The following is a 14,041-nucleotide window of genomic DNA, read 5'->3' on the forward strand; positions in this document are numbered from 1 at the left end:
CACAAACAAACCATCCGGTGCGATCCTCTCTCGCTGCGACTCTGATTATCGGGGTGGAGGTCGTGTTGCCAATTTGATCGCACAGAAAAAAAAAACGACAAGAAGGGCGCCCTCCAGCGGCGATCAGAGCGCCTTAATTTGCCGGCTTAATTGTCAGCGCTGATCGGTTCGCGCCGCCATTCGAGATGACGTTTATGGGACCGTTTTGCCCCGTACGTTGCGTTGATCGTTGATCGAGCCGTTGGCGATCGCTGGTCGTAAATTTCTCAATTTAATTAGAGATCGCGGTTTTGTAGGTTGATTGACGATCGAGCGGCGAATAGAGCAATTCTGAGATGAAAAAATGTCATTCTTGGAAGCAGTGTTGCCAGTTTTGGTCGATTTTTGATGCAAAATGTATTTACATTCGTTACTTTTCGATTTTTTTATTATTTCAAAATATGCTATGCTGTGCTATGCCCACCTGACTAATTATACGGCTTTGCGTCACCTAGAAATAAAACATAACCTACAAAAAACGTGTTAAATCACGCGTAAAAGGCGACAATAAAAGCGCAAAACGATTGCCATTCGCTTGTACACAACCTTGTTTTGTTTTGTTTTATTATCGCATCGTTAAAAAGTTCTGCTTTGTCACAATACCGTCTCAAAAATAAGGCGACTCGAAGCACAGAACAAAAATGGCGTGGGTTGTGTGAGAAAGCAAAGAATCCCCGCCAACAAATCAACAAGACGTCGCTGTTTTGATTAACGTTCATTGTGCGCCCCCTTGATGGTCGTCGTTGGCGCTGTCAAGTCAAGTTGAGTTTGTTTACACACGTTTCTCGTTTTAAAATAAAACAAAGTCAAGTTCTTCGAGTGAGTTGTAAACCGACCCCCGGGTTGGCAATTAATCTTGGGCAACGGAATGGTGTTACGATTTTGTTTAGAGTGTGTACTAAATCGTTGAAAATGGCAACACAGTCAACTGTCAGATGGATCGTCTGTCAATTTGGCGTTAAACGAGAAAACGTCTGTTTACACGCTAAAATGAATCATTTCACCTCAGATTTCTCAGATTCCGTTACAAACCATGGTACTCTGAAATTAGTAAATTCAATTTCACTAAATTTTGGGTAAAATTTACTCAAATTTGAAATTCCCTTCTCTGTCTTATTTTTCTGTAATGCTTCGGTCAGTTCAAATCACTCAGTTTTTGTGAAAACCAAACTTACTCAGAAATGGGTAAATGATGCATCTGTAAAATTTGAGTGATTCGCGCTTACTTCTGCACTAATCATCCCATCAACTGTCAAATACGTCCAGTGTTCCCAGCTCGACAGGATTCGCTCGCCGCCGCCGTTTCAAATGTCAATTTCCCCAGCAAACAAAGCGTCAATTATTTAGCGATGCACAACCCGGTTCTCTGGACCTGACCGTGCCAAACCAACAAACCACAACGGGGAGGACAATTGCCTCTTGCCAACCTGGTTTCCGTCCGGAACGACAAAGGATCTCCCGTGTTCGCCATCGCAAACATTCGCGCGATAATGGCCGTGCCTAATGAAATAATCATAACGACAATTAGCCGCGTCACACACACATACGAGTTTACGCACACAAAGAGAACGAGAGCAATCCGGAACCGACCACGGACGGAGTTTGCAAATTTAGCGTGTTTCCTCCCTTCCACCTCCTCTTCTTCGAATCCGGACAGTAGTCCGGAATGTGTGACGACAATTCAATTTTGGCTGCCCAAATAAACAAATATTTGCATAATTGCATTGATTTCCTGTCCAAATGTTCCCGGCAAACTTGGACGGGAGCGGTTCCATCAACGGTGACGTCAACGGAAACGAGTACCGGGCGGAGATGTTTTTGGGGTTAGGGTTGTCAAACTTTAAGGTGGAATCAATTTTCAGTGTAAGTGTAAACATTGCTACCCAAAAGTGGGTAGGTTTCAAACTGTCACTGAAGTTTGTTTTGTAGTGACTAATTTGACGACAACATTGGACTGTCAGATTAGACACTAAAATTGAATTTCTGAGTGTAAACATTTTCTCTCAAAAATTAGTTGCTTTTGTTGGCAGATTTAAGCTAGAACTGTCATTTCGTGTAATTCCAAACAATTTTACCCAATAATGAGTAAGTAAACATTGGATTTTTAAATTAAACACACAACTTAGTTCAAACCAAGGGGCTGGAAACTCTAATATTACTTAAGAATACTGAGTATACTAACGATATTCGAGTATACTTGTTAGTATACTTACTGAACAGCAATAAACTCTTAGTATATTAAGATACTCTCAGTATACTGGCGATTGGTAAAGGAAATAATAAGTATACTAACATATATTTTGATATACTGGTTAACATAATAATTATAGGCCTAAGAGTTTCCAACCCCTTGGTTCAAACATGTTTACTCAAAAATTAATACATTTTTTATCAATTATTTTTTTGCAGTAAAACCAATTTTCGTAGAATCTAATTTGAGTATAACATTGGGTTGACATATTTAAATCTAAATCTGATATTTCGTGCAATTGTAAACAATTTTACTCAAAAAATGAATAAATTCCATATATTCACTTTTGCATTAGCAAGGAAGTTTTTTTTTACTTAAAAATGAATACATATTATTTTTAATTTTTTTGCAGTTTAATCAATTTTGGTAGAATTAAATTTAAGTTTAACATTGGGTTGACATATTAAAATCTAGAACTGATTTTTCTTGCAATTGTTGACAATTTTATCCAAAAAACAGAAAATTTCAGGCATTCGCTTTTTGCATCTTTTTTTTTTTAATGTGTTTTTTTACTTAAAAATGAATACATTTTTGTTTTAATTTTTTTTGCAGTTTAATCAATTTTGGTAGAATCAAATTTGAGTATAACATTGGGTTGACATATTTTAACCTCGAACTGATTTGTCGTGCAATGGTAAACAATTTTACTCAAAAATGAGCAAATTTCAGACATTCACTTTTTGCAGTTTTTGCAGTGTAGGAAGTTTTGTTTAACTCAAAAATGTTTTTTTTTTTACATTTAATTTTTTGCAGTTCAATCAATTTTTGTAGACTCAAATTTGAGTATAAAATTGGGTTGACATATTTAAATCTAGAACTGAATTTTCGTACAATTGTGAACAATTGTACCCAAAAATGATTAAATTTCAGACATTCACTTTTTGCATTTTTTGCAGTTTAGGAAGTTTTGTTTAACTAAAAAATGTTTTTTTTTTTCGCATTAAATTTTTTGCAGTTTAACAAATTTTTGTAGAATTTAAGTATGATATTGGGTAGACATATTTAACTCTAGAACTGATTTTTCATGCTATTGTAAACAATTTTACCCAAATAAGAGTAAATTTCAGACATTCACTTTTTGCATTCTTTTTTTTGCAGTTTAGGAAGTTTTTATTAACTCATTTTTTTATTTAATTTTTGCAGATAAATCAATTTTGGTTGAATCAAACATTTTAGTAAAACATTGGGTTGACGTATTTGCATTTTTTGCAGTTTAGGAAGTTTTGTTTAACTAAAAAATGTTTTTTTTTTCGCATTAAATTTTTTGCAGTTTAACAAATTTTGGTAGAATTCAAGTATGATATTGGGTAGACATATTTAACTCTAGAACTGATTTTTCGTACAATTGTGAACAATTTTACCCAAATAAGAGTAAATTTCTGACATTCACTTGTAGCAATTTTTTTTTGCAGTTTAGGAAGTTTAATTTTTTACTAATTTTTTTAATTTAATTTTTACAGTTTAATCAATTTTGGTAGAATCATTTTTTTGGTAAAACATTGGGTTGGCATATTTAAATCTTTAACTGATTTTTCGTGCAATTGTAAACAATTTTACCCAAAAATGAGTAAATTTCAGACTTTCACTTTTTGCATTTCTTTGCAGTTTAGGATTATTTATTTATTTATTTATTTGAGAATCAAACTTTAAGATTTTACCAATTTAAACCCAATTTGTTGAGTTCAAGTGTTAAAAACATTCTTATCCATCAAATGAGTAATTTTCAAGTCAAGTCACTTTTTTGCATTTATTTGCAGTTTAGGAAGTTTTTTCTAGAGTTACATTTGAGGATAGCATTGAGTTGTAAAGTTAACAATTCAAACTAATTTTCAGTAAAAGTGTAAACATCCTCACCCAAAAATGAGTAAATTTTATTCTGCCACTTTTTCATTTATTTGTTATTTAGGCTATTTTTGTTCACTAAAAAACTTCATGATAAAATGAGTAATTGGGTCCTAAAATCAAGCTTAAATTTGTGATATTATTGTTCACAACACTAAAGCATATTTATTTTAGTACAATTACCCTTTGCACGATGCGTTAAGAATTTAAAATGAAATTTAAAATCAAATTTTAAAAATTAACTTCGCGGTTCTTCCTGACAGAAAAGTAGTTTCTACTTGACAGCTCGTTCCGAAGAGACCATAGTTGTTCCATCCAAAAAATGTTGTCTTGTCAATTTATTTTTTAACATTAAAATGATAAAAAGTAATAAGAATTGGTTTTTAATCGTGTTTTTCACAGTTGTACATACAAAGTTTCACAGGGCTTTAGGACTGTTCGGCCAGGGGCCGAATCCGCGGGGGCCAGAACCACCAGCTTACCGATTCCTTCCAGCAGCAGACGAAGCGGACGACCAGCGGACCAGAGTACGGATTAAATAAAACAACTGTTTAAAATGCTCCGCCAGGCGACTTGCCTGGTCGGAGGCTGGACGTGAAAGAGGACGTTTTATTACACTAAACATAACTCGATACATTTCACAATAATAAAACGACACAAATTATTACAGATTTGATGTAAACAATAACAAAGATCCCTACGTTGTGTTTTGTGCAGCCTGATGGCAAGATTGTCAAATTGTATGTATGGGCCGCGATACTCACATTGGTTGGACCGTGGACCCCGCTATTTGGTCGATTTACCCCTCTGACGCTAAATATAGGGTAAAAGAGCCAGCAAATGTGCAACTGAAAAAAAGTTTTTTTGTGAAAAATTATTTTAAATTTTGTTTTTGATGAATAATTTTGAATATGTTTTGTCAAAAAATAAATAACTAGAAAAAATTTAATATTATCCAGCCTTTTGAGGACGAAGTCAATCGTTCACATTTTGTAATGTTAACTTATAAACATATTTTAGTGTTAAATGCCAATATTCCAAAAAGATAATGTCCTGCTTGTGATGATAAACTACTTTTCCTGTTCTTAGAAATCGAATCTAGAAGGGAAACGATAACCTGCTATGTTGGTCCGCACCGGGTTCTGAACTCCCATTTACGAGGCGGAAGCGTTGCCACATGGCTCGGTCTTAACAAAAAAAATTAACTAGACAATAAAAAACAATTTCAAATTACAAACCTAAATATTAAATAAACATATTTTTGAATTTACTCATTAATGGTCTGTATACCCTATTTTGTGCAACCAGTTTATGGAGCGTTCACCCTATATTGAATGTCAAAAGTGAGGTTCACTTTTTGACAAGCTTGCCACCAGTCTGGTTTTGTGTCAGTGTGGTGACATTTCTACGAATTCACCACACTGCTGTCGGGGGGCGTTTGTTTGGTTTCTGGAACACTAGAGATGTTAGGGTTTCATTTTCAAACTATTACTTTTTTCATTAAATTACAGTTAAGGCAGATTTGTGTAGAGACAAACTTTTGGAAAACATGATTAAGTTTCAAACTGTCACTTTTTGCATTTAGTTGCAATTAAGTTTTTTGTTTGTTTGTATTTGTTTGCAGCCTTGAAAGTTTTTATAGTGTCAAAGTAGAGGATAACATTGAGTTGTACAAATTATAAACTCAAAGTGGTGTTCACAAATATTGTAAACATTCTTACTCAAAATTGAGTATGTCTCATTGTCACTTTTAATTGCAGTTTAGGTAGTTTTTTTGTGAAGACAAATTGGAGGATGACATCGAGGTGTCAGATTTAAAACTAAAATTGGAGTTCGAGGTTAAAAAAAATTAAACATTCTTACTCAAAATTGAGTAGGTCTCAAACTGTCACTTTTGGCATTTATTTACAGTTTAGGCCGTTGTTTGCACACTCAAATTTCAGGATAACCTTCCGACAACCCTAAAGAGAGTAGCCCATCTAGACAAACATCGTTTTCGCATCGCAAAATGGTACTCTTAGCAGCAAAATCTGTCACCGGTCATTCCCAAACTTGCATCGGACACAAATACACACCGTTGGAGTTGGATTTGTGTGCACTTGGCCATATTTGCAACCGATATGCTGCTGCTTCCCCTTCCTGTGTGTTTCAAAATCAATTTATGCATAATGGACTGCCCGGCCATAGTGGAGTGCTGTACAGTCGAGTCCATGGAATAATTAAAATTCCTCGCAAATTTATTGGCATCGATTATTTATCATACCAGAAGTGGAGCCGGACCTCCTCACCACCCCCCTTTTCAGAGCAAATATTCGGAACTAAAGCCGGCTGGGGTGTGGATTTTAATTTGATTTGCAAAATAGCTCCCCGCCAAGCGCCCCCCTGAATGTAGTCTATAAATATTCGCACCACGGCTGAAATGCGAGAACTAGATTATTATAGAGTGCGTGTGTGAGTGGCGATTAAATTAAATGATAATTTGGAATGAGCACGGGCGCGCGAGCTTTTTCCTATGCTAATGAGCGTTTAATTAACTGTCGCCACTCGCCGGAACCTTGTTTGGGGGTGAGGTTAGGTTTTGGAAATTTATAAATACGCACTTTTTTGTTTGAAAATTAATTGAGTGTTAGTTATGCGAAGTGTGAAATTTTCAATTATTTCCAGTTAAGCGTGCAGCTGTCAAAGTGTTGCACGATCAAACAAATGTACGCAATTATGAGTTCAAACTAGGCATTTTGCTGCATGGGCATTTTCTCAAAGTGACCAATTTGTACAGCCGCGCTCGCGCGGTCGCGACTAATTTATGTTTCAATAAATTGTCTACTATCAGAAACGACTTGGGAACAGGTTTCCCACCAGCTATTAACCCACTCCTTAACAACGTTAACTAATAGCAGCACTTAGCATTGTAATGGGTACTAATTCAACAGCCAGACATGGTCGCGGCTGACGCCGCCGCCAAGCGGCCAATTAGAATAAACAAGTAACTTATTGACATTTCGTGTTTTTTCTTCGCTCTTTTGCAGGTATCGAACGGTCCCATTGGTACTCACCTAACGCCAATTGGGGCCCATCCGGGCGCGGCGGCTTCCGTGGCGTCACCCCAGTCCCAGCAGCCGGTGGCCTCGCCGCAGCAACCTCAGCCGCCGGCGTCACCCCAGACGGCGGCCGGTCTGGGCGGGAAGCCCTCGCTATTGCCCACGGCATCGGCCAAGATCCCGGTCACGGCGGCACCAACGACGACGGCGCCAACGCCACCTGGTTCCCAGAAGCAGCTGGGTTCGGCGCCCCAGTCACCGATGCAGCAGGCCGTGCCTTCGCCGGCCGGCCAACAGCCGCACACGCCACAATCTCAGCCGCCGCCATCGCCCCAACAGCTGGGACCGCCCGGCAGTCAGCACAACAGCAATAGCAACAGCAGTAGCAGCAACGCCGCCGCCACCGCCGCCGGTGGTCCCGTGAAGCCTTCGTCGGTTCCGAGTTTTATCGGAGCCGGTTCCTCGTTTGCGCCGTCGGCGGCTTCGTCGTCGTTTCCAAACGGTTTGCCGCCGGCAAGCCTCTCGAATACCGGTGGCCAACCGCCGCACTCCAACTCCAGCAGTAACAGTGCGGCACCCTCGTCACTGCCACTGAACGTACCGCACACGCCCCCAGCCGCCACTCCGGCCAGTGGCCAGAGCCCGGCGATTCACCCGTCGGTGGAGAGTTCCCTTGCGGCGTCCGCCAGCATGCTCCGGACGCACAGTCCGGCGGTGGCCACGAGTGCGGCCCTGTCAGCCGCGGTCATGCCCACCGGTCTGCTCAACGGATCTCATCACCATCCAGGAATCCCGCACACGGCCGCCATGATGATGCCCAACGGCCTCGGCAGTTTACCACCGCACTACCGAACGGGTTATCCCGGCTATCCGCCACTGTACGCCCCGTACGGTAGCTTCCAGCACAATCCATATCTGCAGCCATCCCCGCAACTCTCCCCACGGATGCACCCCGGTGCCCCGCTCGGTCACGGCGGCCTGCCACCCTCCATGATGGGACTCGGCCTAATGGACTCCCGGTTGCAGCAGTCCATGGTGCACGGCAACGGCAGCCCATCGCACATGGTCCCACGCGACCGGGACGCCTCCCCAATGGCACAACCGCCGCAAAAATCCACCGTACGCCCAATCACCCCCAACACAAACAGCAACGGCAGCAGCTCAAACCCGCCACAACCCTCCTCTCGAGATCCGGGCCCACCTCCACCTCACCCGGGAGCCGCCCACCAGCTGCATCAACCTCCTCAACCGCCGCCGCCGCTCTCTCACCAGCAGCAGCAGCAGGGACCACCGGGACCGGGCCCGGCGCCGCATTTAGTGGGACCTCCGCCCTCCTCGCATCACCCAACGCTCGGGCCCGGAAGTCACCATCTGCCACCACATCATCCGCCCACCAGCAGCAGCAGTAGTAGTAATAGCAATAATTCCTCCCATCCTCCTCCACACTCGTCGTCGGCGGCGGCTTCCAGCGCACGGTCAGCGCACTCCCCGCGCGGTCACAGTCCCAATAGAGAAAGAGATAGTTATAGGTAAGTTTTTGGAGACCCCCGTTGCCAACGCTGCTAACGCTTAGGGTGGTTTGCAGTTGAACAAAAATACTCCTGGCGCCTTCTGTGGAGGAATAGCACAAATTTAGTTTTAAGCAAAGTACGGAGCTAGGAAGAAAATTTCTAAATTTCAAGTCATAAATTCAAAAACTAAAAATTCTGAAGCCATGCATTCAAATTGAATAACTCTACAATATAAAATTGAGGTTTTGCAGCGCCATTGTGTTTCAAATGTAGGTGGCGCCAAAATGAGGTTACTTGCCAAAAATCGTATTCCTTTCTGCTGGATTGAAGAACAAAATCGTTTATTTCTCATGATTCCCTGCATCAATCTTAATGAAACTGGTTGCAAAAGACGAGAAAAATTTTTTGCTTTAAAATAATGAACATCAATTTTTGGGCGCGCAAAAATTTGTGACCTTTTTCTTTAAAAAACATGTTTTGGATCTCGAAAAAATGAGTTTCCCCGTATGAAATAAACAGTTATATAGTTGTTAACAGATGTGTTAACGTATATTCAACAATTTTTATTGATTTTTGACAGATTTTCTTGCCAAATAGTCAAAATTTCTATCTTTTCCTAAATTTACAGTTTTCTCATAGAAAAATCGAACAAATATTGGAAAAATGTACACCACATTGTTGAAAATAATTTTTCTCATCTGAATCCGGCATAAGTTTTATAAAAATGTTGATTATGAAGGAAAAAACACATTTTTTCAAAAAATCATAGGTTTACGCTATTTGTTCATAGGTGGCGACATGTGTCTTTTAGCTTTGCTGCAATTTCTTTATACAGTTTATTAATTTATTAAATTCTTAAAGATTTTAAAATTCTTAAAAACTTAAAGATTCTTAAAATTCTTAAAATTCTCAAAATTCTGAAAATTTTGAAAATTTATAAAATTCTAAAAACTCTTTAAATTCATAAAATTCTTAAAACTTTTCAAAATTCTTAAAAATTTTAAAAATTTTAAAAAAATTCAATTCTTTAAATTGTTTAAATACTTTAAATACTTCAAATTCTTTAAATTCTTTAAATTCTTTAAATTCTTCAAATTCTTCAAATTCTTTAAATTTTTTGAATTCTTTAAATTATTTAAATTCTTATTTTTTTCAAATTCTTCAAATTCCTTAAATTCTTTAAGTTCTTTAAATCCTTTAAATACTTTAAATATTTCAAATTCTTTAAATTTTCAAAATTTTCAAAATCGTTGAAATTCAAAAAAAATCTTAGTATTCCTGTATTAAAATTCTGTAAATTCTTTAAAAATTTTAATTCTTCAAAATTAATCTTTAAATTCTTAATTTTTTTAAGATTCTTAAAATTCTTAAAAATCCTGGAATTCTTAAGGTTCTTTGAATTCTTAAAATTCTTAAAAGTTCTTGAAAATTCTTACAATTTTTAAAATTCTTAAAATTTTGAAAATTCTGAAATTCTTTAAATTCATAAAATTCTTAAAATTCTGAAGACTCTTTAAATTCTTTATATTCTCAAAATTCTTAAAATTTTCGAAATTCTTAAATTCTTTAAATACTTTAAATTCTTTAAATTCTTCAAATTCTTTGAATTCTTCAAATTTTTCACATACTTTAAATTTTTTAAATTCTTCAAATTCTTTGAATTCTTTAAATTCTTGAAATTTTCAAAATTCTTTAAAAATTTCAAATTCTTATTTTTTTAAAATTCTTTAAATTCTTTAAGTTCTTTAAATTCTTTAAATATTTCAAATTCTTCAAATTCTCAAAATTTTTAAAATCGTTGAAATTCAAAAAAAATCTTAGTATTCTTGTATTAAAATTCTGCAAATTCTTTTAAATAATTCTAATTCTTCAAAATTAATCTTTAAATTCTCATTTTTTTACAATTCTTGATTTTTTTTATTTTTTAAGTATTTTAAATAGTTTTGAAAATTCTTAATTTTTTTATTTTTGAAAACTAAATCATAAACTTTTTCAATTGTTTTATCTTTCAAAACCTTATAAAATTTAAAAGTTTTAAATCCTTAGAAATTTTAAAATCTTTACATTAAATTTTTTTATAAAAATTCTTAATTTTTTTTAAGTTTTTAAAATGTTTAAATTTCTTGAAATTCTTATAATTTAATTTTTTTAAAGATTCTTAAAATTCTTAAAAATCTTACAATTTATTAATCAATATAAGTAAAATTCATAAAATTCTTTGAATTCTTGAATCGTTGAAATTATTAAGCATCTTAATATTTCTCTAACTTCTTAAATAAAAAAAAATAGTCCTGAAATTTTGAATTTGGGTTTTTTTGTAGTTTTGTATTAACGAATTTCTAAGTTTTGGAATTTATTATGGTTTAGGAATTTCGATTTTTTTTTGGTTTAAAGTTTTTGGATGTTTAGAATATTTCAAGTTTTTTGGTTTATTTTTTAAATGTGTTGAATTTATGAATTAAAATTATTTAAGGTTTATATTTTTTTAAACACGCTAATATTTAGAAATTTGCCAATTCAAAATAAAAACAAAATTCAAAAATGCAATGATTTTTTTAAATTTTTTGGATTGATGAATTCTTAAATATGAAATTTTTTTAAATTTTTTGGAATACGGGTTAAAATTCGTAAAATTATTATAAAATTTAAAATTTGTTCTTAGAATTCTTTAAAACTAAATTGTAAAATAATGTAAAAATTCTTTTAAAAAATCTTAAATTTCTTCAAAAAAGAGATTCAAAATCAAAATCAGAGATTCAAAAGTTCAAAAATTCAATAATTTGAGAATTATTTCTTAAATTCCCCATTTTTTTCTCTGGTTTTTATACTTTTTTTATTGTAAATTTTAAAATTTTGAGGTTTACAATTGATGGATTTTTGAGTATTTTTTTTCTTTTTTATTTTGAAAGTTTGGAATAACTTAAATATATTTATTTTTAAGTTGTTGAATTTTTCGGAAGAAAATGTTATAGGCTTAGATTTTGTACTTACTAAACTTTTGAAATTTTTAATTTTCAATTGTTCGAATTTTAGAATTATTGTTTTTTAGAAATTTTGTTTTGAGATTTTTTTTTGCTAAAAGAAATGCAAGAAATCCTTCCGCTTTACTTTATTTTGAGCAAAAAACCGTCATTTAAATTTTCGGCATTTTAGGATGCTGGATTTCTAACGCGTTTTTTTATGGAATCTTGCGTACCTTCCGAGCTCCGTATTAGCCTTTAACAATCATTTTCAGAAATTCATTGTTTTTGACAAAACATGATGCAAAATTATTGAAAAAAAGTTATAGTTAAATTAAGATTTGTGCGTCAATATTACGTATAAAACCAGGCAACGCCATTCGTCTAACGCCTGTTCCCATTGTTCTCTCCCCCTTTCTCTCTCTTCCAGTAGTAACGTAAGTAGTTTATCGCGATCGACGCCCGGTTCGGCGCTGCCGTACGGCAGTGGAGGCAGCAGCACCAGCAGCGCCAGCACCGGTGGACCTCCCCCGGGTCCGTCCCCAACGCTTCCTTACGGCAGTAGCCCGGCGGCTGGTCCACCGGCTTTGTCCGGCTCGCCGGCGGTCTCCTCGGCGCCCATCTCTTCTAGTCTAACCTATCCTAAGCCAACGCTGAGCACGACCACTAGCGGCAGTGGTTCCACCGGCGTTCCTCCCGGGTGGCCTCCGGCGTTACCGCCCACGTCGCTGCCCTCGTCGGCACCGCCCTCACACTCACCGGCGGCGGCGGCGGCGGCGGCCAGCAATAGCGCTTCCTCACACTCGCGACCAACTCCTCCCTCACCTTCTGCCTCCTCGGTGCCCGGTGGTCCACCGGTTTCGGTCGGGGCTCCGCCCTCATCATTCCCGGCGCCACTGTTTGCCGCGCCGATGCCACCCCCGGTCGTATCGACGGCCGGCAGTACACCAACGCAGCCAAGCCCGGCCCCGCTGCCCTTCTCGGCCGAATCGCTCTTCTCCACGAAAGGTTAGTCACTCTAATGATTCTTAAAAGGTCCACAATTCTAACTCAAACTCTCCTTCCCGCAACAGTGTCCGACCAGGCGGATATGCTGCGGCGCGAGCTGGACAACCGGTTTCTGGACCGGAGCGGGCTCAGTTCCGTTCCGACGTCGCCGTACCTGCGGCAAGAGCTGCACCACCACCAGCACCAGCACACGCATCTGCACCAGCATCAACACCAGCACCAGCACCAGCCGATCCTGCCGACGGCTCCGGCGCCCACGTCGGCGCTCTTTCCACCACCCCTCTTCAAGGACGTGCCCAAGATCGGCGCGGGCGATTCGCCGTTCTACCGGACGGGGCTCGGAATGCCCGCCTACCCGGCGTACGGACCCGGCCTACTCCATCCGGGTCTGAGCGGACCAACCCAGTTCGTGCCGCCGAGCCATCTGCAGTCGTTCGTGCCGAAGGTAAGAACCCTGACCAAAACCGTGACTAGAACAAAATTTGACGTTTAGTTGTTAGCCGTTAACGCCCCGCAACTCATCATTCTGTCACACTCACCCGCTGCTAATCTAAAAACAAAACCGCCTTCCACCAGATCATAAAGCTTTGTTTTCTTTTCTCGTTCTTGTTTCATTCTCGATTGTTGTGTTTTGATTTGTGTTTTGGGCTCATAACCACCACCACCACCACGCCTACCACCATTGTAAACACACGTTCACGTTCTTTGTCACCACCACCACTCACAGCAGGCGGCGCCACCGGTCGACCCGAACAAGAAGGTAGGTTTTGCGATCACCGCTCATTAAAATCATTTCAGCCCCCCCACATTTCATTTGCTTTTGATAATCGCTACCCATCGATTGTTCTCACCTGTTCTGGAGTGATGAGTTGAAAAGCAGAAAAGAAAAAAAATGAGGCACCTTACGTGTACCATCTTGGAGAGGAATGGCAGATCGACGTAGCAATGACAGAGGTTGATGCGGATGATAAATAAATCAGTCGTGTGTTTTGCTTGGGATTGAGAATATTAGAATTTTGGCTTTGGCTTGCTTTTCTCGAGTTAATTGATAAAAAGACAATCATTTTCAAAGTCATTTTCGATACATTTTGGAAATACTTGTTTAAAAAAGTTTCAGACTCGTGCTTTAAACACAAAAACAATGAAATGTTGTGTTTTTTTGTAGAAAAAACGTAAATTAAAGTCAGAGGTGACCTAGGAGGTGACTCTGATACATTTCGCTAATAGACATTTCGCCGATGGACGTTTCACCAAGATGACATTTCGTCAAAACATTTATTTTGTTTAGAAAATCGAAATTCTCTTTTTTTAAACATTTGAACCACATCTCGTATTTTTTGTATTCAAAAATAAATCTCAGAACTAAATGAAAATATCACTAAATTTATATGA

The 14,041-nt window shown here is 37.9% G+C and overlaps 1 protein-coding gene across 9 annotated transcripts in view; it reads left to right on the top strand.

Annotated features, from left to right (window-relative positions):
• Positions 1–14,041, top strand: part of LOC6035155 (proline-rich protein 36) — a 239,271-nt gene that overhangs the window by 218,549 nt on the left and 6,681 nt on the right. For 6 of the 9 annotated variants that reach the window (XM_038249170.1, XM_038249166.1, XM_038249173.1 and 3 more), the window contains 4 exons: positions 7,159–8,699; positions 12,072–12,649; positions 12,715–13,094; positions 13,377–13,409. In XM_038249170.1, the coding sequence (XP_038105098.1) occupies positions 7,159–8,699; positions 12,072–12,649; positions 12,715–13,094; positions 13,377–13,409 (2,532 nt within the window). The remainder of the gene's footprint in view (positions 1–7,158; positions 8,700–12,071; positions 12,650–12,714; positions 13,095–13,376; positions 13,410–14,041) is intronic. The other 3 variants (XM_038249172.1, XM_038249171.1, XM_038249174.1) reach the window with 3 other exon arrangements.

This window comes from Culex quinquefasciatus, chromosome 1 (assembly GCF_015732765.1).
Source record: "Culex quinquefasciatus strain JHB chromosome 1, VPISU_Cqui_1.0_pri_paternal, whole genome shotgun sequence".
In the NCBI taxonomy this organism is placed as follows: Eukaryota; Metazoa; Arthropoda; class Insecta; order Diptera; family Culicidae; genus Culex; species Culex quinquefasciatus.